This window comes from Nematolebias whitei, chromosome 14 (assembly GCF_014905685.2).
Source record: "Nematolebias whitei isolate Nwh7 chromosome 14, NemWhi1, whole genome shotgun sequence".
Classification (NCBI taxonomy): Eukaryota; Metazoa; Chordata; class Actinopteri; order Cyprinodontiformes; family Rivulidae; genus Nematolebias; species Nematolebias whitei.
Genome location: NC_056511.1, coordinates 9,283,180 through 9,311,001, shown reverse-complemented (window position 1 = coordinate 9,311,001; position 27,822 = coordinate 9,283,180). Strand labels below are relative to the sequence as shown.

Here is a 27,822-nt window from a genome sequence, read left to right as displayed (position 1 = left end):
TTTTCTCTGTCAAGAAGAAAGAGTAAGTTTTTTTGCCTCCAATTCTTACATGTGTCCAATTTCATTACATTTTTGTCTGTCGCAACAGATCTCACTTTTAATGAGTTTTCTAGGCTCAGTGTGACGTTTCTGTCTAAATAAAGGTTGAATGAATGAATGAAAACATCTACAAATCATTAACTTATAAAATAGCTGCAACAGCTAATAGACATTAGCTATAATTCTACTAATTTCACAGACCTTGACCTAGGATTTGGTGTTGTAACAGCTGAGAGTCATCCACAACACACACTCTGAGCACCTGTTGCTTAAAACTTGGGCATTAACTTTTAGTGTTGAACTGCCTGTTAGTAAAATATGTCACAAACCACTAGAGAAATTTTCGTGAAGCTCTCGGGAAGAAATGATTGACTGTACATCTAAAACTCATTACCAGTCAGAGTCATCTAAATTCAAGATGAATGCCACAGCTAATTGACATTAGCTATTAGTTATAAGACATTAGCTATATGGGATTAACCTGTATAAATAAAGGTTGAATGAATAAGCCAACCAATTTTACAGATACAATAGTCCCTCGATTATCGCGGTGGTTACGTTCCATACACCACTGCAACAGGTGAAAAACTGCAAAGTAGGAATGCAATATATCTTTTAGTATTTATATATATTTTAAGTCTTTATAAACCCTTCCCACACTCTTGCAATGTTCTTTACAATGTTCTAACCTATGTAATTTTAACAACATAAATATATGTACTGTACAGTACTGCAAAATTTTACTCACCAGCTCTGCAGAACAGCAGCTCTGTTCCGGTCGGGCTCGGTTCTGGTTCTGAAGACCTACCCTGCAGCGTTGAAGCCCACCGCCCCGTCCAGGTTGATGTGCACTTGGATAATTGAGCTTCAGGAATCTTCAGGATTATTTACTGTATGTTTTTTCTGCCAGTTCTGTGAGCTTAACAGATAGAACGTTACTTCTGACTTTACGTTGCAAAACTATCCCTCAATTTTGGCTAGAGCTGTCATTTATAACCCGAACCCGGAGCCCGGCCTCGCCCGACCCGGATTAGGGCTGGGCCGGTCCATAATAATGTGCTTAATGTGCGGGCCGGTTTGGTGTCGTGCTTTTGATTGTGTCAGAGGACGCACTTGGCTGACTATCCAAATATATGGCAACATGGCTCGCCGTTCACCAGCCGCACGCGGCCATTTCACCGCGCACTGACCGGCCTTGAAAGAGGTAAAAAGTTCAGTTACGCTTCAGATGGACTACTGCCAGCGATCCATCGCCCAAATAGACGTTCATTCAGCCGCTGCACTCAGCAGACACACGTGGCCGACGACCCAAACAGGTGAGATCACAAAATATCCGACAGGTCAGAGCTGGGTTAGATTTTTGGACCCGAATGCAACTCTAATTATGGCAGAAAGCAGCGGCCGTAAGCACTGTTGGCTTCTGGGTATTGTAGTTCTTTTGACCTGCATTACTGTGTAGGCTTATTGAAGAAAAACTACAAAATGTCAGAAGTTTTTGTTGTTAACTTTTCATCCCGTACCGTCCCAATCACATGAGTAATATTAAAGTTGACAGTCGTGTGTTGTGTAACATTGAAAAACCGAGAAAGAGTTTGTCCGCGAAAGTCGAACTGCGAAGTACTGAGCCAAAATTTGGTGTGGTAGTAGCTGAGAGTCATCCACAACACATAAGTACTGCAAGCACATACAATATTGTGAGATCACACACAACTTTATTTAGTTACACGATTTGATCAAAACAACTTTTAACTCTTTAAAAAGATGATTCTAATTAAAAATGTGGCGTTAAAGGCAGTGGGAGATATCCATTTCTTCAAGGAATGCTAGGCTTTTTTACTTTTATTGCTTTTTTTGTATGCATACAAAATCAATATGTATATAAATCAAACAAAAATGAAAAAGAGTATATCAGCAGATTTTTGGTCAGCGGGCATAGAGGCTTTAGAAACTGGATGTTTTACAGCAGAGCTAAACTTGTCTGCCAGTTAAAGATACGTGATATCAGCCACATCTTGAAAGCATTAGCGTCCACATGTGAAATTAAAATTTCGAAACGGACTTATTACAGCCCTCCAAGCACGTTTTGGTGCGAAGAAGTTGTCAGAGGTAAGCCCTGAAGGTGTGGAGGTGTGATAAGGCGGCCATTTTTAATGCAACCTCCAGGACTTTCTAACCTGGAAGAACTATCTGTGAATTTGTAGCAGAAATCACCGATAAGCTGCTTTTACACGAATAAAGCCCCTGAACGGGAGGAGGAGGAGGAGGCCCCCATCTGACTGAGACTTTAATTGCGCCCCCTCCTCTTCCTCCTCCTCCTCCTCCTCAGTCTCCTCCGCGCTAACTTCACTCGTGCTCAGTTTGTTGGACTGGATAGCAGCAAAGATGGCTTTCCTCCTGCGAAGAGCGGTTTTTCTGCTGTTTCTTCACGTCAGCCTGCTCACCTGGAGCGGTGAGTTAATTAAGCAGGTTTCTTTTGTGTGCTTTTCTTTCTTTCTTTCTTTCTTTCTTTTCGTTTTTATTTGAAAAGTTTTATTTCGCGCGGCGAGTTCAAACGCTCAGGATGCTCCCGACATGTTTTTGGAAACACCGCGGAGCTTTTCCGTCTTCGCGTGCCAATTTACGGTTAATTAGGCGAACCCCTCGGTCTCTTTTGAATTTATAGTTAAAAATTACTTATAAATGAATGAGTAAGCGGTCACTGGCTCGTGTTCCTTTGCCCGCTAGTTTTCCCGGGCCGAAGTTGTGCCGTCGTAAACTGGTGAAAGGTGCAATTAATTACTGCGTAATTGCTGCTGCCAATTAAAGGTGGCAACGAAACGTTAAAACAGGTGATCCTGAGCATCATATTAAATAGTGCAGTTTGAAGGTTTTAACTGTTCTCTATGTATATATATGTAATTTTAAAATGCAGGTACGCATGCAATGTAAACAAAGCATATTTAACTCAACCAATCTGAGCGAATCCCTCCTCGATTCCTTGGATATTACCATTGTTTACCTTTTTTTTCAGTCGCTTTTCCAGTTAAATTTTTTAAACGTATGCACACATCAGTATGGAAAAAATGTAAAAAAAAAAAAAAAGAAGAAGTTAGTTTTTACTTTGATTTTGTAATGCATACCTTTTTAACTTTGAGCTTGGCCCGATGTAAGTGAGTTTAAACGCACACACTGGTCTGTGATGGGTATTTCTAAAGGCTTGTGACATGTGCACCCTGGAGTCTGGATAAGTTTCTAAAGCTTTAATAGGCTTGTGGACATCTAAAGAACCACTTGATGTAAATCACAGGACCAACTTTTGAAGGGGCTCACTTAAAAACAGATTCAAACTGGTGATCATTTTAGTGATCTACGTGATGGGAGAGACTGTTTTTATCATCAGGGCAGTGATAAGTGTGTGTGTGTGTGTGTGCATGACTGTAGAACTCCTCCACCCCCGCAGTCTAGGAGTTTACCTTTTTATTTTTGTAAAGTCGAGGCTCATTTCCTCAGGGAGCTGCTGAGGTTCTGTAGCATTAACTAAAAAGAAATTCCTTTACTTAGGGCTGAAACTAATAATTTACTTTCTGGACCCAGGATTAAGCTATAAATAACCACATAAGAGACATTTATTCAGCAAAGTTTCTCACAGTTCAAGGTCACCTGCATGTGTGTTGCTTTGTCTGGGCTAACATCTAGGTATGCAAGGTATTTGCTTTGCAATTATCAAAATAGATAAAGGCGGTGCATCTCGACAGCGTAGGTAGGAGCTGGCAATCTTATTTATTCATACTATCTCATTTCCAAATTTATGAGCAGACAATGTAAAGTCGTGGATGGACTTAAGTGCCAATGCTGAATTTGGAATACTGGTTTGAAGTGCACATTTACTGATTTTATCTTTTAAAAACCAAATGGAACATGCATTTCTGCTTTTTTTTTTTTTTTTCTCACTTTTGGATTCTAGTGCAAGTTTACGATTTAAACCAGGGTTGGATAATTAGATGAACATGTTGTTGCCGTTGAATGTCTTTAAGTGATTGTATTTTGTTAGTTTTGTGCTATATTATTTCATTTCTTTTTAATATTTCATATCAGAAGAGTACAAAGGAGCAAGTTGTTCTGATGAGATTGCCTTCTTGTTGCCTGTCTTTAGAGGTTTAATGTGCATGGTCAGCTGGGCGGAGGCCTTGGGGTTGATCTGGGGCTCCCTGTAGGGATTATCTCTTCTAACTGACCGGGGGACGGCTGGTGACTCTCAGGTGGGAGTTGGGGAAGGTTCTGGAGATGACTGAGACCCTGATGTAGGCTGAATAGTTAGGATGGATATATGATTGTTTGCAAAGATAAATTGTAAGTTGTGTGATTTTGTCTTTTACTAATGAGTAAAGAGTGTCTGGCTGTTGAGTCAGGTCCTCTGTAAGGACAACAAATAAAACCTTGTTGAAACGTTTCGTCTTTAATCCAAAATACTTTGTCAGTTTGAGGAGCTGCATTAAACTTAGTCTTATAAACAGCCCCTTATCATAGTGGATCAACCAGTTTTGTTGTTAACAACCAAAACTATCTGTTCACATGGTAAAGGAGGACCATCAGCCTAATGGCCGATCGTTAGCGCCCTGATGGCCGCTTGCTATTCACAGATGGCTGAGTGATACTAGCGATAACAGCATTGTAAGATGGGGACAGTTCGACATGGAGGCCTCCACTCATTTAATGATGGACGGTTTCTCTTTACAAAGATGGCCTCCTTCACTCCTCTCTCAAACCAACAATTCGCTCTGTCAAGGATGTGAACATCTTTATCTCTGAAAGAGTGACCGCTGGCCTGGAAATGAGTATAAATCGCAGATTTATTTTTTTTATCCGTCCAGAGGACCTGACTTAACTTTTAGATTTTTGTTCATCTTCTCCACTTTTTTTCCACAAAGACTGCAATTTGGTGGGTCCTTCTTCTGTTGCAGTGCTTCAGTATACTTTTTAAATAGCAACAAATACCTCCACATTTCCATGCTTTATTTCTTCATTTTTAAGTTGGTCTTTTGGAAGATGGAGCTTCTCAGAAACTCATACCATGATGGCTACGCATACTTCCAAAGTCATGTTGAATTACCTATTCAAATATTGTCAAGACACTAGTGAATGACTTATTCACCTGTAAAGTGTTTGTCAGCTATTTTTAAATGTCAGTGGTTTACTAGTTTCAACCTTTTGCTGGTTTTATCCAGTACATTACTGTAAACAATGATAGGCACTTTTTGAAGTCAGGTTTTGGTGATTTCTACTGCTGTACCAATTTGATTAGAACCATATATTCCTTAATAGGAGTACCTGAGCCTTCCTTATTTACATATGAACTGTCTCTGGAAATGTTTTTCTAATGTTGATTGTGGCAAATAAACTTAAAACACACACATTTACACAGATACTGTGCTTTTTGAATCCACTTTATTTTCCATACGAGGCAGGTTTGGCAGGTATTGTCACTTTTAAAATTATTGTTTTCTGATCCAAACTATTGCATGCATTGATTACGGATATGCTTTTTCGGTCAACGGGGATGGGGGTAAGTTGAGGTGTGTGTGTTGTGTGTTGATTTTTGGATTTCAAAAAGAGGTGCATGCTTGCAGACAATTGCGTTTCAAGCACGAAAACAGTTACATCCGAAATGAGAATTATATGATTTGTTTGGACCAAGGATGTGGTTGGTTTGCTCCTATATGTTGAAAGGGCAATTGGCACAAACAGCACTCTATCTGCCATTGTGTTCATTTACCCACTTGTGTATGAATGTGATAAAGCACTGATTATTCTTTGTACGGAAATGATTCTTTGTATAGATCTAGAAGTGCTGTATGAATGAGTAAAGGCACATATTGTAATGTAAAGCACTTTGAGTATCTTGAAAAGATAGAAAAACACTATATAAGTGCAGTCCATTTACCATTTGCTTGCACCAGTTTTTACACCAATGCCAGGGGTTTCCAAAACCCTTCACTCTGAGGTCTTTCATAAAATTCGTAAATTTCAGAGGAAACGACTGCAGTTGTGTACATGAACAATCCAACCATATCAGAAATGCTTGTGTTGTGTAAACAGGGCCTTAGAGGGCAGTTGTCTGTCAACACCACTTATTTCTTAGTGTTTCTTAGGGGCGGCTGTGGCTGAGTGCTTGGAGCAGATGTCCTCCAATGCAAGAGTTGAGGGTTCAATTCCACCAGCAGTCACATGCCGAAGTGTCCCTGGGCAAGACACTGAACCCCTCATTGCCTCTGATGCGTGTCCCATCGGTGTATGAATGTGATAAAGCTCAGATTATTCTTTGTACAGATCTAGTAGAGTGCTGTATGAATGGGTAAATGAGAGCACAGGTTGTGGTGCAAAGAGCTTTGAGTGTCTTGATTAGATAGAAAGGTGCTATACAAGTACAATCCATTTACCATTTAAAGTTCTTTAACCCCCCCACCCCCCAAAAAAGAAAAAAAATGTTTTGCCCATCTTCCACCTCTCAACATGATTTTCGTTTAATTCTGCTGACAATCAAAAATTCAAACATTCCCTTCAAATACCTGGGTTTATTCAAAATACTTAAAACAAGTTGTTTTTTTCATTAGGGTTTGAACTGTTGAAACAAACCAAGATTTTGAACATCTAACGTTTGTAGATTTGGAACTATTGTGGTCATTTTTATTACATTTTATAGATTAGGGCAGGTGTGCCCAACCAGTCGCTCGCGGGCGAGCTGGTTCCCAGTCTCCCGCGAAGCGAAGCCTTGACTTGTATTCTCACAGACATAGTCTCGCGAGTTTTGTGTGCGGTGACACAGCTCTCACGAGACTTTAGGCTCAGTAGTGGAGTAATGTCGGTGCGCAGAAAACATGGATGGAAAACTAGCGAACAAGCAAACGAAAACTTATTATTTTAACACAGAGTGGGAGGAGGAGTATTTTTTTGTTTATTCTAATTCGAAGTCCATTTGCCTCATCTGTAATTCGAGCGTTGCCTTACCCAAAAAGTGTAACTTGGAGCGGCATTTCAAGACGATGCACAAACGGTTTGAGACAGATTTCCCTCTTAAAAGTTCTTTACGGACTCAGAAAGTGCGGGAGCTAAAAAACAAGCTTGCAGCCCAGCAATCAGTCTTCACTCGCCCCAGCACAAAAGGTAAAGCTGCTACGATAGCTTCCTACCGTGTTAGCCGCATCCTGGCTCAACATAAGAAGTCTTTCAGCGATGGACAAGTTATGAAAGAAGCGTTTATTGAGGCTGCAGATGCGCTTTTTCATGATTTTAAAAATAAAAGTGAGATCGTAGCTGCTATTAAAGACGTGCAGTTGTCCAGACAAACAGTGACACGGCGATGTGAGGGAATGGCTGTGGATGTGGAGGAGCAGCTAAAAAAGGACGTGGAACAATGTGAGTGTTTCTCTCTTCAGTTTGACAGACATGGTGGATGTAGCCCAGCTGTGTGTTTTTATCAGAATGGCCTTTGCAGACATGAGTGCAAAAGAGGAGCTGCTCACCATCTTGCCTTTGAAGGGACATACAAGAGGAGAAGATATTTTTAATGTGTTTATGGAGTTTGTTAATAAAAGCAACTTGCCCCTCTTTAAACTAATTTCTATAACAACTGATGGCGCTCCAGCAATGACTGGTCACACCAGTGGATTTGTTGCACTCTGCAAAATGACATTGGGATCAAATCCAGAGCATCACCTGGCGTGGATGGAGAGTTCTGGAGTCTGCTGTCAGAAGAAAAGTATCCTAACATCCGAAGATGTGCTTTGAACTTAACAGCACTTTTTGGATCTACCTACCTGTGTGAGTCTGCTTTTTCACACATGAAAATCATCAAGTCCAAAAACAGATCCACAATGAATGATGATCATTTGGAGACCTGCCTGCGCCTCGCAACCACCTCATACTGCCCATCTTATGAGACCCTGGCCTCCTCCTCTCAGTGTCAGAAGTCCCACTAAGGTAGAGACACATTTATTTTATACAGCTTGCATAAAAAGTTGTCTCCTATAGACACATCACGTTCTGTTTTATTTACTTTAAAGAAGTGAGGAGTAGGGATTGATGAAAAATTATGTTTGTTGATAATGAGACTGGACGAGTAGCTCTCGGCAAATTGCCGACTTCAAAAGTAGCTCTTGGTTCAAAAAAGGTTGGGCACCCCTGGATTAGGGGTTCCCAAAGATGGGGTCAAGATCCTGATGTAGGCCATAAACACCAAATGGTGGATCTTGAGAAGATCAACAGAAATCAAAATCACCTTTAAAAATGACTGCTGATAGCATTTATTTTGCATTAACTCTTACATAGAAATGAAAACAATAATATAACTATTAACATGGTAGCTGACAACACTCTTTCTAAAATGGCTTTTAAGCAATGTCTATACTTTTACCAATAATTGGAATCACAAGTCTTTGTTACTTTTAATGGTCAAAAGCTGGAACGCTTGGGAATCGTTGCTATAGCCCATACAGCATACTGATTTAAGAGTTAAACAACACATTTAATTAGCTGCAAGGGTGTAGTTAAATACTATACACATACAGTTTTTAGTACTCCCCATTGCTGCTGCATGTCAGAGTGCATTAGTGTTAGAAAAATGACATGAGGCTTTGGTCAGTCAAAAACCACAGCAGTATATAATTTTTTGAAGAAAATTTAAGAAAAATCCATTAACCCATCTCAAGTCAGGTCTCTCTTGTAAATGAGTCCTCGAGGCTCAATGGGGTTAACCTGTCTAAATAAAGGTAGAATGAATGAAAGTGGGTCGAGACATCGTTAGAAATTGTTTGCGTTTATATTTTTGTTTTAGGAATATTTTGTTTAATCTGGAAAACGGTGAGAAACTGAAATGGCTCATGAGGCACCTTGGTCATAGCAGTGTACATTTCTAATTGTGTGCTACACTTTTCATACTTAATAGGAGGGCAAATAAAGATTAAAATGACTAATTTTAATTATACCAACTTCATTCAACCCAGTAGAAACCCTCTTCTCCGTTGCATCTCTCAACAGGACAACACTCACTCAGTTCGGACCTGATCCCTCTTTTTTCTCTTAAACCCCTGTTTTTACCCCATCAGCCTTGTCTTAATTGGGTTACCTCTATTTAATCCTCATCTCCCCTCAACCTCCTCTGGAGACCGAGTAAGCTGTCTGTTTTTGGATTAGGATGGAGGGTTACTCATAAAGACCCCATTCCCCTGAAGAACGTCCAAATGAAGCACGGGCTAAACTGACCTAAACTCTAATGGGCCTTGAAGGGCACTTACTCAAATACAATTTGTAGCTGAAAGCATTTCTCCTGCTTGGAAACGAACCCATCCTGCATATGAGAAGAACCCCAAACGTTCTGTACACAAACCTTTATTGATTTCAGAGTCCAGTGTTCATCAGCATGATGGTCGTGTTCAGTTGTAGGAATGGGTGAGTGAACCATGAAATGCTGGGCTGCAGTAAATCTCAGTAATGGCAACGCTTTGATAATAACATTTACAAACCTGAAAGAAAGTGCAGGGGATAGGCTTTTTTAAATGCATTATATTATGCAATGTTTTCTTTTTAAACTAAGTTTTTTTTTTAAATCTTGTATTCTGTTTTAAGCCTACGTAGGATCAATGAAGTCTGTTTGTGTGTAAAATCTATTTTGCTATCAGAATACTGACAGGCAGTTTAAGTTATAACAATGAGTCCAACCTACTGCTGCGATCGTAAATCAAGCAAGTAAATACTTATCGGCATGTGATCCCCAGCTTTGATATACAACATAATGTAGATGTTCAGTTTTTTTTTGTTTTTTTTAATCACTGTAGTAAGGACAAAAAGCTACAAAGATAGTACTCCACCAGGTATTAGTCATAGGCTAATAACGTCAAACTTAAGAACTGTCAATGTACACAAATTATTTTGTCTTCTGTCGTGGAGCTTTCTTGCTGTCTAAGCTGAATAACAAATAACTAGGAAATAATAATGAATTGGTTGGTTTTCTTTTAGACATTTTTTTGGGAAAATAATGCTATGTTGTAGAAAAGGAGCTTTTTTTGGTGGAGTTAGTTGGATTTCAATGCTTATGCCATTTCAATTAGATGGAAAAAACACTGAAAATGTGCGATCTAAATAGTCTTTTACTGTTTTTTTTTAATCTGAGTTTAGACTTTTGAATCTCTTCATTATTCATATTTTTATACATCAAACCAGTTTCTCAGCTTTATTTGACCAAAAAGCTTCTCAAGTTTTTCCTGAATCTCTGTTTGGAGCTTTTTGGAGCATTTTCTCTGATGGCAGCAAAACAGGGTTGTGTGTGGGAAGGTTAGCATTGTCCAGCTGTTACAAGGTCATTTTAACAGCAGCGCTTGCTTTCTGTCAGAACTTTCTGAACTTCATAACAAACAGAGGAATATTCTGAAGCATCTGCTATGCCCTACTTATACATTTCCATAAAGTTCTTCTGTTTGAACATAGATATGTATTTACTTGAGGTGACACTGATGTATAGCCATGCTTGTAGAGATGCTAATTTTTAGTAGAGCCCGACTGTTATGAAAATTTTGGCTATCGTTGATACCGATATTGCGAGGGGAAGTCGACCACCGATAACCAATATAATGGTTGAAAATGTTTTTGCTTTAAAAAGATAACATTACCAACACTGGATGTCCTCACAAACCGGAAGCCCAGTTCAGCAGGACTGGTTGCTGTAACTACTGACAACGGGGCTAATGTTGTGAAGGCGTTGAAACTGAACACTAACGTTAGCTTGCTAACTTGAGAGGCACATAGCTATTGACAAGCGGGTTGGAGGATTGAATATAATTTATTATTGCTGACTTGTTTTACAGATTACATAACTTACCGTTCAACAAAATATGCTATACAGTATTGCTCTCAGCTTCATCTGTGCTGAATGTGAAAGTGAAACTTAAGTGAACAGCAATGACTTGAAAGTAGTCTTCATTCGCCCTCTGCTGGATCCAATGTACAATTATGGCTGGGTTCCAGCATTTTAGGGGTGAAAATTAGAATTGCTTATGACGGTGCATAATGGGACAATTATCACCAATACTGATAGGTCCCCAAACGTTTATATCGGTCTAACTTATTTGTCCTACCAATATATTGGTCGGGCTCTAATTTTTAGTGACTAGTTTGAAATTTTATTGTTTTTATCTGTTCGTCATAAAAAATGTGAAGGAGAGTGGACAGTCTGGTGTAAAGTAACATTTATAAGGATTCTGTCAAAATTCAAGTTGAATTTGTAGTTAGGTTTCCATGTAGCTTTCATTAAGTTTTTCTTAAAGCAATTTCTAGAGAAAACACACTATCCTCAGGACCACACTCAAGATGAATTGAGTTGGGTACCTTAGGTGGCAACTGTGAGCTGATAGGATGTAGTTGTATATTTTTTTATTTTTTTATTTTGTTTTATAGAAAAAGTCAACTCTGTGACAAATGACCAGTTTTCTGATTGTGACTGAAGTCATATTTGTTTCATTGTGGAACAATCTTCAAAAGTGGTGGCCGAAAGGAACAAATTCCTTCTTTCTTCTAATTTGTTAACAAATGTTTTGCTTGTTTAACTTGTAAGTAGTCTATCCATCCATTTTCTTTACCTGCTTTTCCATGCAGGGTTGTGGAGAGCTGGTGCCCGTCTCTAGCAGTCATTGGTGAGAGGCGGGGTAGGTCCTGGACAGGTCGCCATTCCATCGTAGGGCCACAAATAGGACAGACAACCTTTGTGTAATTGTCACAATAAACGTTCTTTCAATTCTTTAAATGCAATTATTAAATACTTAAGGTTTTCCTAGGATCTTATATCATCATTAGTTCCATAGAATTTTTTTTTTGGCTGCTTCCTCTTCAGGGGTTGCCACAGCGAGCGAACTCGTCTGAAAGATTTGGCAATTTTTTTTACACCGGATGCCCTTCCTGATGCTACCTGGGATTGAACCCGCAACCTCATAATAACAAGACCATGGCACTGACCACCAAGCTACCACAGCCCCATCATCATTTGTTCCATAATTTTTATAAAATAGAAAACTACAAGATTTTTAATATATTATCCTTGGGTCTGGAAATATTATTAGATTAATCAACCATTTCTTTGTCATGCAAATGGTTTTGATCCTATATTTAGGTCACAAAATATTCAGATTTATTTAACTTTATAGAAAAGAAGAATAAGTAAATATACAGAGCTTTTAAGGGCAACGGGAGGTTGTCAAACAACACTCATGACCGAGTCTCCAGAATGTCTTGCAATGTTTGCAGGGCTTCTCAACTTCTTAGTGTGAGCTGCAGAGGTGTTGAGTGCAACGTGTTGCTTGAGTTTTAAACGTGTAAAAAAATTTGTTCAACAAATTTTCTCCAGGTATTCAGAGTTGATACGAGTGCCTCAAATATATTTTGTTGTTCTTCTCCAACTTGTCTTAAAAATACCACTAGAGCTGTGTTTTCACTCCTGCACAGGAGCTTTCCTCTGACAGAAAGCATACAATAAAAATAAAATGGCAAAATGAAAACTTTGTCCAAATATGCCCATTTGAAATTTCAAAGGTATTCTCCGTCAGATGACATTATAAATGTGGGGGCAAGGCAGGTGTGATGTGGGCGGAGAAGGCCAACAAAATAATGTGCACTCCCAAGAATGCTTACAGTGATCACAAAAACATGTTTTTTAAACTATGGGCAGATCCTAGTCCAGCCACACAGCTCACCGATCACTTTATTATAAACATACAGAATTCATTAAGACTGCAAATTCTCCTATTTTTTGCACTTTTCCCACAATTACCGGAAATCACAACTAATTTGAGTCACCAACTAATCTCCAACAGTTGGAACGCAGTAAGATACCACCTTTAGCGACAGGTATCCAGGAGCCTGCCTAAAAGGTAATGAATAAAATGTTATGACCAATTCTAAATCAAACGGGGAGTTGATGAAGGGAGGCCAAACAACGTTAAGTTTTTGGACTGTGGATGAAAGATGGCGTATACGGAAAAGAAATGATGCTGGTGCAGATTTGGAACAGAGTCTTTACTTAAATGAGGCATCAGTGCAATTTTAATCATGTATATATATATACATATTTATATTTAGCATGATATCATCAGTTTTTATTCAGAGGAAAATGTGGTGTATTTTTCTTTTTGCCCGGGGGGGGTGTAATAACGTATCCCGGTGACTCTGTCATCTAGTAGATGAGGTCTGGTTTCTTTTCATCCATGTCTGTGGCTGAATGCCTGGGAATGCCTGTTCTCCTCTGATGGGCTTGTCTGCATGCGGCAGGAAGTGTGCAGCTGTTAGCTCCAGTTGTTCTTGTGGGATTAATGCATTTGGCTGAGTGATAGCCAGTCATGACAGCCATGTAATCTAATGTATTGGCTCATTGTTTTCATTAAAGAGAGTGCGTTGTTTGATCCCTGTAGTATTCTAATGCTGCCTCAGTGTAGCATTAGGCATATGTAAGCTAATTCAGCTAACGTGTAGGTCAGCACGGTGAGCAATCACATCCCACCATACTGCAACTCATCTAATTACTTTAACGGAGCACCATAATTCACCAGTGTTTGTTGGACATAAAAGGGAGCTTTATTTGAGTTCTTATTTTTTATTTTTAGCTGTAGCCAGGTAAATTACTTTATACAATATTGTTTTTGTTAGTTTTGCCTGTTCATGTTGTTTTAAAGTCTCTTCATTATAATTTACTTTGTTGTTATTCAGCAAAGACCTTTATCTTTCCCTAAACTCGAGTGAGGAGAAAGACAGTAACATTTTTGCCTGTGTATTTGCAGGTTCATTTGTCTTTAGTAAACTTCCAGATCTCTGATTAACTTTTAAATTTAACCCCATTTAATATGGCTGCCACAGCTAAACAACTTTAGCCAAAACAAAAATGGCTTTAACTCAGCTTATTAGCTAAAATCTGGTGTATTAATAATCTCCACCAGATATTCTGAGCGTTAACTCATTTTCAAGCTCTGTTTTTATTTTAAAACGTCACCGTAAACCAAGGAACGTAATCATTGAGTGTAAATCTACCGTATTTTCCGCCGTACACGTCGCACTGCCCTGTAAGTTGCATCAGTCCAAATATGTCTAAAAAAAGAGGAAAAATCCATAAATATGTTGCTTCGCCGTATACATCGCATCTGTTATGCGTCACCGCTGACAACCCGGAAATGTGGACCGGCGTTGTGCCAACAATCGATGGGCTGCCAAATGGTGGCCGTGGGAGCGTGCACGGGAAGACTTTAACAAAGAATTTAACAAGATTAACACTTAAAAACAATTATTTGTTTGCTCAAAATTATATTAAATGTGTGTCTCAGTCTAACTTTTGCTTAATAAATGCACTTTGACGATCAAATCAGCTGTATTTCAAAAGCCAATTCGTGTTAGCATGCATGCGCAGAGGGACGAGCCACTGTTCATTTATTTGAAATTTAACAAGATAAACACCTAAAAACAATTATTTGTTTGCTCAACTTTATAGTATAGGCGTGTCTCAGTCTAACTTTTGCTTAATCAAAGGACTTTAATGGTCAAATCAGATGTATTTCAAACGTATTCAGTGCCTCGGTGCTCCGGGAGCACGCAGAGGGAGGGGAAAAAAGAAGGAGGAACACTGCTCGTTTCTTTGAAATTTAACAAGAAGAGCACCTAAAACACATATTTGTTTGCCCGAAAATATAGCAATGTCTGTCTCAGTAGAATTTTTACTTAATAAATGTACTTTAATGGTCAGATTAGCTGCATTTTGCCGGGGCAGTGCAGCTGGTTTGACGGTGGCTCCAAGCAGCGAGCAGAACAAAGATGGGTCAAAGGCAGGCCGGCCGATTGTGTCATTAATAGCTGGTGAAGATTCTCAGTCATTCAGGACATGGTAAATTCAAAAAATTTTAAGACAAAAACAATAAAAGTATAATGTATAATAAATAAAGTCCAGTTGTTTTTGTCTTGGAACTTTTTTCAATTTGTCATTATAGCCACTTTTACCTATTACATGATACAACAGCATGTCTTACTACTACTACTACTATTCTGCTGCCATCTAGTGGCTAGAAATGGTACTGCTCGGGTTTTTTTTCAGTCCGAATGAACAAAAACGTCATATCTCAGCCAAAAATTGGTTTATAAATATGGGGAAAAAATCCATAAATACGTCGCTTCGGCCTATAAGTCGCAGAGCATGCAAATTATATATAAAAAAAAAAAAACCCCGTGACTTATAGGCCGAAAAATACGGTACAACTTATTAATTTTCCATCTTTGCTTAAAACTTTGGCAGGTGGTGGGTGATTTTGCTAGGCCTTTATTTATCTAAATGTTGCTGGCAAACAGCTGGAGCTTTTTACACATCTGTTTACTCTGAATGGTTCCTTGTTTTGTTGCGTTTGAATGTAGGTAGCATACGCCTACACATCATGCTAGCTGACCTTTGTTGTGAGAGCAACAGGATTTAGTGCTGCAAATGTGCAACATCTCTACAAATTGACTAAAACTTTCGAAAAGTTATGTATACACACACAAAATCACAGAACCAACCCTGATTTTTTTTAAAGATGTTCTGCTGTTTGTTGTTTCGGTATGTTGTTTGAAGCTGATGCATCATCTGATGTTTTAGAAAATCAAAGTAACAGTTTTTAGCTGGCATGAGCTGAACTGACAACTACCCTTATGCCTAAGTTGAAGGGCTTTCAAGGGCCTTGTCTTGCATGTGTAGTGGAGGTTTGATGTCTGAGTGGGATTTTATACCCAGCAGCTGCTTCTGTAGCTTGATCCCTAGCCTTCTGGGAGGGAATTTCTCCTCTATCGACTAACTTTCTGGTGCTGAAGAGAAGCCCCAAAACATCTTTGGCTTATATGTTATTCAAACCACATTCTCCAACTTAATAAATAAATAAATAAATAAACTACCAGAGCAGATAGGATCTCTTTCATGAGCTCAAGTTTTTAAAGCAGTCTAGAAGAGAACCACAAGAAAAGTCTTGCACGGAACTGGTTTTAGTATTTGAAATCGTCTCAGAAATGTGTACAATAAATTCAGTAACATCAAGACTGTATTTATTAGTTTTGAGTGCATGATGGCTTCCGGATGTGAATTGATTTGGCTGCACAGTTTGTGAAGCATCGATTCTTTGTGTGCAGTACCTTGAAAGTGAATGGAAGAATGTTGAGTTATGTTTTTGCCCACTTTGGCCTTTCATTTGTGCTGTTGAATCATGTCTGCATGCATTGTGCATGATTATGGACCTTAAGAGTTATATGTTTCCATGTGTTTCTAAGAATGATTTAGCAGCCTGTAATGTGAACAGACTGTTGCTCTGAATTATGTTTACATATAAGCCATTCCCATAATGTGCACATGTATGTGTATTTAAACTAGATGAGGGAATTTTTAGACGCCTCATCTTGAAACTTAAATTACTTCTGTATATTTTATGAATGCTGTTTAAAAAAAAATCATCTACAGTAAAGTGCACAGTTACATAGGTCACTAAAATCCCATTAATCACAGGCTTCTGACCATTAATTAGCATAAATGCTAATGCGCCATTACATACTAACATAATGTAAAAGCCTCACAAAAAGTTTACACGATCAGCATTGTGTTTATTTCTGGGAATGTACGCATAAATCAAACATTTTAAAGTTTTTACTAAAGACAATCGTGTTACAACTTCCACTGATTGTTATGATTAACTGAATACACAGAAACAAGGACTAAGGAGTGAATAAACTTAAAAGACAGAGAATACATTTAAAGGGATTTTATTTACATTGCGTAATAATGCACATCAGGAACCCAGAGGAGCAAGCAGCTGAGGAGTAAGAGATTTCCAGGGGTTCTTCAAAGAAATCCAGGTACAGGTAGTTCACGAGGAGAGATGCTGCAAATAGCAAAAAGAATACAGGTACCGGTAAGTCTTTCTCCAGGATTGTAGAATACAAAAGGGCTAGAAACACTACCAGAGGCAGGTAATGCTCCAGCAGCGAGGAGAAGTCATCTACTGCCGTTTATACTTCTGGCGTCTCGTTAAGGAGATTATCTTCAGGTGTGGAAATGTTGGCGCCATCTAGTGTCTTCAGAGCAGCAGGATAAACAGGAATTCCCACACTAATACAGATATTCTTCAGAGATCAATAAATAACAAAATGTGAAAATACAGCTCTACTGCAACATGTTTCTACTACAGGAAGCTACAATAACTGTACTAGGACGTACAATTGACCTTTTAACAGTTACTAATATGCACGTGTAAAGTCGTGCACCACAACCTCAAATAGTTTCATAGCTATGTCATTTACACCTGCTTTTGTATTGACTTTATATACAATTAGTAAATTAGTTTTCTGGTATTTTACGTTAGCGCGACATGCATTGTTGCCTGGTGTATGAATGATTGTACAGCTGAAGTAACGTTGGATACAAACTTTGTTTAGACTTAAGTGTATTTCAGCAAACTAAAAGTGGACATGAATCTGTTTTTTCACAATACATGCAAAATACTGCGTTTGAGCATGCGCATTAGTAACTGTATAAAGGCCAGTACTGGGCAGCGACTACTCTGATGACTTTTTTAAATTGGCGGCCGGCACAGAATAACCTTAAAAATAAACTATTTTTGGTAATTAAAAATCGATTCAGAATCTTGCAAATCTGTGATTCATTGCATAAAAAATAAAAAAAATTACATCCTACCCATAGTTAAGATTACCCAATTGTATGATGCGACTTAAAAAAATTAGATTTACATTTAATATGGAATAAATGCCAGTGGAAGAAGTATGTAAAACATTGAAATGTTTGAAAATGCTCCATAATAAATAGTTATTATTTTCGAAATGTAAAAGTATTATTAGTAACATTTATGAAATGTGTGAAAATGTAAGGGTGTGGTCAATTAATAGAACAATGCATTGCTTTCCTGTGTTTTTAAACACAGTGTTCATTAGCAGTGATCCAATCTACTGTATATTTGGCAGTTTGTCTCTGAACTATGCCCATGCAAAATTGGCCATCTGTACATGATGTCCCTTCATATTTAGAAGTCCCATCTGTGGGACACATGGCACTCTCCTGGGCCACTATCCAAATCCTGGCAACCATCGGTGCCAAAGGGACAGAAAAAACCCCTCCTATGAGAGGCTGTTCCTTCTTTTCCCACTTGTCTCCCTCTTTCGTCTGCAAACAGAGATTAGGCAGCAGCTGCACACACCTGACGCCCATCACGTCAGACGGGGCGCATTCTGCAGGGGGGGCAACAAGCATGGCCTCACGTTACAAAGAAACCGTACACCACAAAAGGTCCTTGCCTCCTTCCCGCTTTTTCTAAGACGTGTTCCCCCACACACTGCGTCTCCTCGTGCACCTCTCTCATGCCCCGCGCCTTTGTGTTGATTTTTTTCGGGAGTGCACTGGACAGAGCCTGGGAATATTTTCTTTGCTCTTGTTGTCAGCGGTTCTTTCTGAAACAGCAGACGGATATTGAACTCAAATGTATATTTTAGTAAATTTTTATTTCTAACAGACTTGGATTGTTGAATTTTAAGAAGAGGTAGATTAATATTTAATTAAATCAGTCAGATTTTGGCATATAGAGCTGGTAATAACAAAACCACACATGGGGAACCTAACCAAAATTACTTTCTTGGATGCAATATCTTGGGATTTTTTTTTCCTTCAGATTATTAACATGATTCCAAAGCAGTATTTTTGGCTCAATTTTTTTCTTGGCATAGTAATATCTGGGGATATATGGACCATTTCCATATTGTGTATTTTTAGCAAAGAGTTATACTTTAAAAAGAAGCTTAAAAAAGAAACGCTGTTATGAAAACTGGAGTCTGGAGGCTAAAAGTGACACCAATATTTGATCAAACCCAAAGTTTTGATCTTTCTTATTAAACTTATCAAATAGTTTTGCCATTTAGGAAATATTTTAAGTTGTAACTCACTGAGTTGCAACATTTGGGAGATTAATTGATGAGTAAAAATTGGAAAATTGCAAGAAAACATCTCAATTTTCTGTTCAAGTCTTACTGAATTATAAGTTTGCGACCAGCGAGCAGTGTGGCCAATTTTTAAGAAAAAAACAACTTATTTTTGTGTTCACTTCTTGCAGAACTATTCTTGACTGCACACGTTTTTCTACAGTACTATATTCTGTAACAGTAATTTAATAACTTAATAACTATTATTTATCACCAGTCCTTTTTAGGCCTGGGCATGTTATCTGTCAGAGGAGAGTGACTGTGCAGGTCTCAAAATACAGCTCAGGTGCTAATTTTTTGTTCAAAACTGTGCACCTCAGCGACTCGTGCAAAGAAGTTAAGAATCCAGCAAAAGTTGCAAGATATCATCGTTGGGCTGGCATGTATAAACAGGCTAATTAAAACAACAACAAAGCAACTGGAATTCTTTAGCTGAAGGCTTTTTTCAGATTTCTAACCAATTACACACAAGTTCTCGGACAACACCTAAAAATAAATTTAGCAAAGATGACGTGTCAAGAACCACCTGCAAGAACTTGAAACCAGGGCTGCAAAGTAAAAAAAATAAATAAAAAAAAATTAAAAAGCCAAATTCTAACCAGCTGGACAGCACAAACATTTATATAAGTTGTAGAGTTTTAGGAAATATATTTATATCTAGTTAACCAAACATCCAGCCTCCAGCACTTTTAATAACATCCAGCAATATCCCAACAGCAAGTGTTGCTGCAGAAATGTAGCATCATTAGGATAAAGTTAACCATTAATCAGAAAGGCTGCATAAGAAAACTGGGTCAAAAAGCATTTATGTTGAACTCCTCACTGCTGATGCACTCGGACCGCTTTACATCCTTCAGGCGTGTGTGAAATGTGACCACATGTCTATGTCATCAGTTCAAGCTTACACATGTATCTTCAAGCATGTTCTTTTGTAATGGATATAAGATATATTTCCTCTCAGAACAAAGCACATGCCACAGATCGTCTTTGGTAATTGCTCAAAGCGTCCCCCCAGGCCACTGCATTGTTCTGAGGAATGCTGACTTCTCTCATTTCTTTTGTTGTCGGGGTTTGTGTCAAACTGCCAAACCGTGCAGCGTGTCACTGTCACCTGCTAAAATACCTGAGGAGGCTGCAAAAGTAGATTTGCTGCAGCATTTAGTTAATATCGAAGGTTTTAGTTACAAAGTGAGATCATGACTACATATGATGAAGGTAGTGAACACAACAAGTATTGTTTACATCTTCCTGATATTTATGGGTCAAAGAGAACAAAAGTGGCACCTGATGGAAAAAAACGACTACCATCTTTTTTGGCGTATAAGTTTCAGTTTTTTGCATAATTTGCATGCCCTGCAACTTATACACCAAAGTGACTTTATTTATTTATTTTTTCTATATTTATAAACCATTTTTCTGGCCGAGATATGACCGTTTTCATTCATTCTGACTGAAAATATCGAACATTATGATTTTCAGTCACTAGATGGCACTCGGGTGGTATGGCATGCCGTTGTGTCATGTAATATGTAAAAGTGGCTATTAATGACACAATCGGCTTGCCATAGTCTGCCACCTTCGTCCAGCTCCGGGATCATGCCAGGAGCAACTGTCAAATCAGCTTCATTTCGCTGCACCGCCCCGGCGAAATGCAGCTGATTTGACCATTGAAGTGCATTTATTAAGTAAAAGTTCAACTGAGACACACCTTTGCTATAATGTCGAACAAACAAAATTGTTTTAGGTGCTTGTTAAATTTCGAAGAAATGTGGAGCATTCCTCCTTCCTGATTTCCTCTCTCTGCGCGCTCCCGGAGCACCGAGGCAGCGAATACTTTTAACATGCAGCTGATTTGACCGTTGAAGTCCGTTTTATTAAGGAAAAGTTCATTTGAGACACACATTTACTATAATTTTGAGCAAACAAATAATTATTTTTAAGTGTTAATCTTGTTAAATTCTTGTTAAAGTCCTCCCGTGTACGCTTCCACGGCCGCCATTTGTCAGCCCATCGATTTTTGGCACAACACCGACCCACATTTCCGGGTTGTCAGCGGCGATGCGTAACAAATGCGACGCGTCAGCGGTGACGTCACGCATAATAGATGCGACTTATATGGCGAAGCGACATATTTATGTTTTTTCCATTACATTAGACATATTTGGACTGATGCGACTTATACGGTGGTGTGACGTGTACGGCGGAAAATACGGTAATTATAATCAGCACCAAACATAACTACCAGTAAATTATTTTATTTTTGGGTAATGTATGAATGATCCTTGAATGTTTGAAATTTTGCGTCTTTTCTATAATAAGATAAGATATGATAGAACTTTATTGATTCCACAGGAAATTGGACAATATAGTTTCATGAAATCTGTTTTTTCCCCCATCAGCACCTTTTTTAGTAAAAAAAAAAAAAAGTTCAATACAAAACTACTTCTTCAACGACCAAACAACAAAACAAATCCACAATTTCATTGTCACTAACAAACTTTAAGAAAAAAACCCAGCACAAAGTATTTCAGTTAAATCGCAGTGCTTTGTGTTTAAACGCAACAATTAGTATTAAAGTTATTCCAAACAATTAGTATTAGATTAGAGTTTTTCCAAACTATCTAGAAAAAGCTGCAGAATGCATATTTTGCTAGTCTTCTTGCAGTTGCCATAAAGTTATTAACTGAGATTTAGATGTTTCTTTATGCACCTCCAGATGAAATAACAGAGCTCATCATGTCTGGCATAGCTCCAGTCTCCTGCCACAGAAACTTGCAATCACATCTGTTAAATTAAAACGAAGCCCGTTTGTACCATCAAAGTCAGCCTGGATTCAAAGACGTCTCTGCATTGAGTGTGCATGTGCACATGAATATTCATGACGACCTCAGGGCTAACCAGACCCTCACTCGTAGTGTTTGCTTCTTGCTAATGGGCTCTGCCACCCTATGAATATGGCATGCATCTGGCATCCCCCCTCCCTAATTTCCTTATAACCATGCAATGCAAAATTAGCTGTCAATTAACCAGCTTTTTGCAACTTCTCTCTTTTTTTTTAAATTTTTTTTAAGTAAATTTGTAGCATGAAATCTAAAACCATGAAACAACACTGTATTGTGCAGTTTTAAACAATAAATGTAATTTTTTTAGAGACTAGATGCTTTTTTTCTGGGTATTATGCAAAGTTCAGAGGCATCAATACAGTTTCATGTAATTCCTGTTTGTAAATGTTATTCCAGCCCCTAAGGCTCAACAATCATCAGCACAGGGCTGGATTTAACTCACATTTCATGCTTTGAGTGGGGCTCTATCCTTCAGCTTATTCACAGCGCAGGGTAATTACTTTTGTCTTTTCTGTTGTTCAGTTAGCGGTTGCGGGGCATTTGTTTGGCAGATTCCCCCCAGAGGGTCTGATCTCTTTGTTTAAGTGTCCCTCAGAGACGGAAAATTAGCCGGTTGGAGAAAACCAACAGCAACTGTTGATGGGACCCTGGAATGTGTCTGGAATATTTCTGTTTGGGTACATTCATTATTATTTCACCAATGGGGTATATTAGCTTAAAAAATACTTTATAGATTAAGCGTTTCATGTAAAGTTTTGTCTTTGTTGGTCAAATACACGTTTTTATCACAGCTTGATTTTTACATTTCTCTTTGTTTTTTTCAATTAGTAGAACATTCTTTTACATCCAAATCTGTTAGTAAAATATGTCATACACCATTGGATATATTTTGACAAAACATTTTAGTAATAATCATTGGATATTCATCTACAATTGATTAAGTTTCGCAGGCAAACTAATCCAAGATGGCAACCACAGCCTATTGACTTATTGAAGCACAAAAAAATGTCTACAGTTCAACCAGTTTCACCAATACTGGGCTAAAATGTGGTGTGGTAGTAGCTGATATTCTTCCTCATCACATACTCGGAGTGCTAACAAAATTTGCGAAGTCTCACAAAATTTAATGAGCTTGCACATTATTTAATTTACAAGGTTGTATCAAAATTACTTCATTCCTTCTCAGCATGAGATTATTTTAGTTTAAAACTCTGGCAATATGCATTTGTTCAAGTAATACTAGATCTTTACTATACTTTTAAGATTTTGCATCCTGACTGTTGTGTAAACACAAGATGCAACGACAAATAAACAAGCAATCAGTTGCTGTCAGTTAGCGTGTGCTTGTGATGTTTATGATCACGGTCACACACAGATGTCTTACCCCCTCATAGCTAACCGTTGTAACCCACTGAACCCAACTATAAACGACAACGAGGGCAGAAAAAAGCCCTGGAGGACACCAGTAAAGAACAAACAGAACAAACCAAAGCAAGAGGTAAAAATTTCAAGAAAATGTTTCTTTGGAGGAAAAAAATAAATAGTTGCACCTGAAATTAACGCATGTTTTTTTTTTTACCTAGATGTGGTAAAACTGTTTAATACGTTTTCTGTAGCTTCTGTTTTTATTATTGGGACAACCATCCCAACTTATTTGCTCACCGATGAAGGCGAAGACGGAACGATAATGTTTTTGCTTGTGTTTGTAAGCAAACTATAAGTTCTGATCGAATTTAGTGAAACTAGGAAAGGTGAAGTTGGCCATTTAATGGGATGATAACATCCAAAGTCGCTCAGGCAGCTCTACCGTTATTAGTTGTTATCCACCACATATGTAGCGGTGCGACTGTCCCGCCTACCTCCTAGTAGGTTTAAAGGTACGTTATTATCGTTATTATTGCTGATAATAGGCAGCGTCACACGGGGGTAAACCAGGAAGTGCTGTTTTTGTTTGTTTGTTTATTTTATTTTTCAACTTATGTTACCCTTTTCCTAAACCTAAACTTACACCTGACCCAAAGGACCAACCCTAAACTTAACCCCCTTACCCTTGTGCTTAAACCTATCAAGACCCTAAACCTAACGGCCAAACCCTTTTCTTTGAACCGAACCACGTGAACCTATTATGAGCACTAACAAAGCTAAAAACTGAGCCTATTGTCATTGCTAACAATGCTAACAACGTACCTTTAAACCCACTAGGAGGTACAGGAGGGGCAGTCTGACCGTTACATATGGGGATGATGACAACTAATAACCATTTAATGGCTGATAACATTCGAAGCGGGTGGCTGCCACCTCTCAGCGAGAACGTCGCCCGATTGAATCCTGGTGGGGCCTTTCTGGGTGAAGTTTGCCTCTTCTTTCTGTGCATGCATGGGTTTTCTCTGGATGCTCCTCCTACAGACCAAAAACATGCATGTTAGGCTGATGGGTAACTCTAAATTGTCCCTAGGTGTGAGTGAGAGAGTGAATGGTTGTCTTGTTTGTCTCTTTGTGTCCCTGTGATGGGCTGGAGACCTGTCCAGAGTGTACACAACCTCTCGTACAGTGACTGCTGGATATGGGCTCCAGTGACCCCCGTGACCCAAAGAAGAAGAAGTGGGTAAAGATGATGGATGGATAGGAAAGTAATTAAAGTCTACACCAGGGCTATTCAACTAAACTGCTCAGGGGCGCCACAGTTACTGAAATCCAAGAGCTCAGGGGCTGGACGTCCAGCAGTTATTGTCATTAAGTAAGTTTGTTTTATGGTTTAAAATCTAATTTTATTTAAAAATTAATCCATTGGTAGGCTGAACTGAGTTCACCCATGGGCCTGATTTGGCCCCTGGGCCACCAGTTGAATAGCACTGGTCTACACAACAATGGTTACATCTCAATGAATTTTACAGATATTAAGCTAAAATTTGATGTGTTTGGAATATGTTTTGTGAATGACTGTCGGCTACAAAGTCTAACGGATCTCATGAGATTGTGCGTAAAGTTGTTTTTAAAGTTTGAACATAAAAGCTATAGTGTTTTTTAAACTCTGGCATGACAGCTGGCGGTCCTCTGTGAATTGCTACTTACTGGTCTTATTGTCAAATTTGTGATGGATCAAATATCAATCAACCTTTATTTATACAGGTAAATCCCATTGAGCCTCGAGGACTCATTTACAAGAGAGACCAGATTTCAACAAAGAAAGATGACAACAATGGACAACAGCAACAACAATAAGCAGTTATAAAAACTCATACTACAGTTTTTTTTTTTTTTTTTTTTTAACAAATAGGATGGCTAAAAGGAAAAAGGTAACCAAACCAAAAAAACAGCTAGATTCCGAGACAAATGTATAAAACTAAAAACAGGAACATGTCTGCATTGGTCCCTGCCAGGAGTCCAACAGATTCTTAAAGACACTTAGAGAGGTCAAGGTCGAGAGCTTCAAATCTTTTTGTAAGATATTCCAGGAAACAGGAGCGGAGTAGGAGAAGGCCCTTTTGCCTAGTTCAGTCCTCACTGAGGGAACACTGCAGGTAATAATGTCCTGAGAGCGCACTCCGTAGCTGCACTCACGCAGAGACATGTAGGAGGAGATGTATGAAGGCAGCATTCCAAGAAGTGATTTAAAGATGAAAATGTACCAGTGAGAGAGTCTGCGTGAAGTTAATGATGTCCAGTTAACCAATGAATACAGGGTGCAGTGGTGGGTACGATAATCACAGCCAGTTATGAATCTTAGTGCACCATGATAGACAGCATCCAACATCTGCAGGGTTCTTGTAGGAGCGTTCATGTAAATAATATCACCAAAATCAATTGAGGGAAGGAAAGTCACAGATACAAGGCGTTTTCTAGCATTCAGGGTTAGACAGGATCTGTTTCTGAAAAAGAAACCCAGTTTAACTTTCAGTTTCTTTACCAAGTTTTCCACATGGAGCTTAAAAGAAAGATGTGAGTCGACCAAGATACCCAAATATTTATAGGAATCAACAAACTCAATGGGGACACCATTTGAGGATAAATAAATATGGTTCAACATACTGAGTATTCTTTCCAAAGCACCAGATTTGCATGAATCGGAGTGAATCTGAATGCATTTCGTCACTCTCTGCTCAGCTACAAGAAGTCACAGGGTAGACGTGTGGGAGGAACGTTCGATTCCTCGCAGCATGAAGTTAGTCGAGCTGAATCTAAATTTTATACGATCAAACAAGTGTTTCTTATTCTAAGCAAATACAAAGCCTTCCTCCATAGTATGCAGATTTGATAACAGGAGGTTTCTGCAGAAGATGTTTAGTTAAGGCCGAGTTTTCATGGCTCCGTTGTGCACTTTGTTGTGAGATGTCACGAGTCCTGACATGGACGGTGATAACAGGCTTTGTTCAAAGATAAGAATCAGACACTGAATGGTGATGTCAAAGTTGAAGAGAGGATTTATTAAGGAGCCGCGGTGCAGAGTTGACTTTTTGGGTAATTTAGTGGTTGCCAGACACAGCCAGCATCTTTTGAAGAAGTGTGTGATGAAAGCTGTAATGTGATCTACTTCTTCAGCTCAAGTTTAGGGTTTGGAATCTGCCCCCGGGGTGGGGGGTGGGAGGGCTGCTGCAATAACTGCGATTTAAGTAAAAAGCCATGTCAATGCTCAAAGCTAACATTATCCCAAGTACAGAGAAAACTGGACCAAAGCTTCTGAACTGTCATCTGATTAGTTCAGGGGAGTGAAGCCAAAGCTGGTGGTTAACTGTTGGCAAGGATCTCGTTGATACAAATCCTCTGCATGCGTTTCTTTTACTGTTAGTGGAGAAACAAAATAATTTAAACGGTTCTCATGTGTAATGCATGAGAGAAACAATGCTGCGATTGAAGTTTCGCTGGAAGATTGTCTTCCAGCTAGACCAGAACTACTGAAACATTGAGGATTATTTTGGAGTCTGGAAAAAGTTCAGTTTATTAAAACACTTGATTTTAGACCAAATTAAGCCTATCATGTGTACCATGGTGGAAAAAGAAGAAAATTAAAATTATCTTTTGCTCTCACAAACAAACTGTCAACAAATATGTAGCCAGCATTTCTTGTGGAGCGTATGGTTGTTAATGACTTGGATGTTTTTCATCCTTTGGTCAGTAATTTGATGATTGCCTGCAAACAAAGGCAGAAGAAGATAAGGTTTTTGCTTCCGTTTGTGTGTGTCTGTTGAACACAAACCAACAGGGCAGCTGCTGCAGTCGTTATTATGACCAACCTGCTAGCAGGGCCTGCTAACGCTGCTAACAAGATCCCACATCTGCCTGCACGGACTGAACTCTCTGGACCCATTTGGTTCTGTAGGGAAACTTTGGATGTTCTCTGTCTGCCGGACCCAGTTCTGGACTGCGGTCTGTGAGGGCAGCTGCTGCGGTCGTTATTACATAGCTATCATATAAAAAGCTAGATAGATACAGCATTGACCGCTATTGCCTATTGGCGCTGACGAGCCGTAGGGCCGCCATCTTGGAACGGTCGACGGCTCTACTCAGTGTAACCTGTTCGTCAGGAGCAATGAAGTATTTGCGCGTTTAATCAGTCAGAGCTGAATACTAAACTCATTCTCACAATTTTTTCCTCTGTAAATCTTAGGAGTACAGCCATTAAAGCTGAACCCATGGTTCAGTGTTTTTAAATATTCTTGGTGGGGTTAACATTAACATTAATAAAATATTCTTATGGCAAGTTTTGCAAAACTCACAGTCACTGATACATTTTTATTAATATCTATATCTATGTATATACACATTATCTATATCACTGTCATATATACATATATACACAGTTTAAAATGTTCTTATATACACTCATTATAATATCGCAATCTTATATATACATTATATCTATTTCATATATACACATCTCATGTGTGTGTGTGTGTGTGTATATATATATATATATATATATATATATATATATATATATATATAT

The 27,822-nt window shown here is 38.7% G+C and overlaps 1 protein-coding gene across 1 annotated transcript in view; it reads left to right on the top strand.

The window, feature by feature from the left end:
- The first annotated feature begins 2,421 nt into the window (after positions 1-2,421).
- The window catches only part of mcama (melanoma cell adhesion molecule a), an 83,953-nt gene continuing 58,552 nt past the window's right edge, over positions 2,422-27,822 (top strand). The window contains exon 1 of the mRNA XM_037688246.1: positions 2,422-2,488. Coding sequence (XP_037544174.1) covers positions 2,422-2,488 — 67 coding nt within the window. The remainder of the gene's footprint in view (positions 2,489-27,822) is intronic.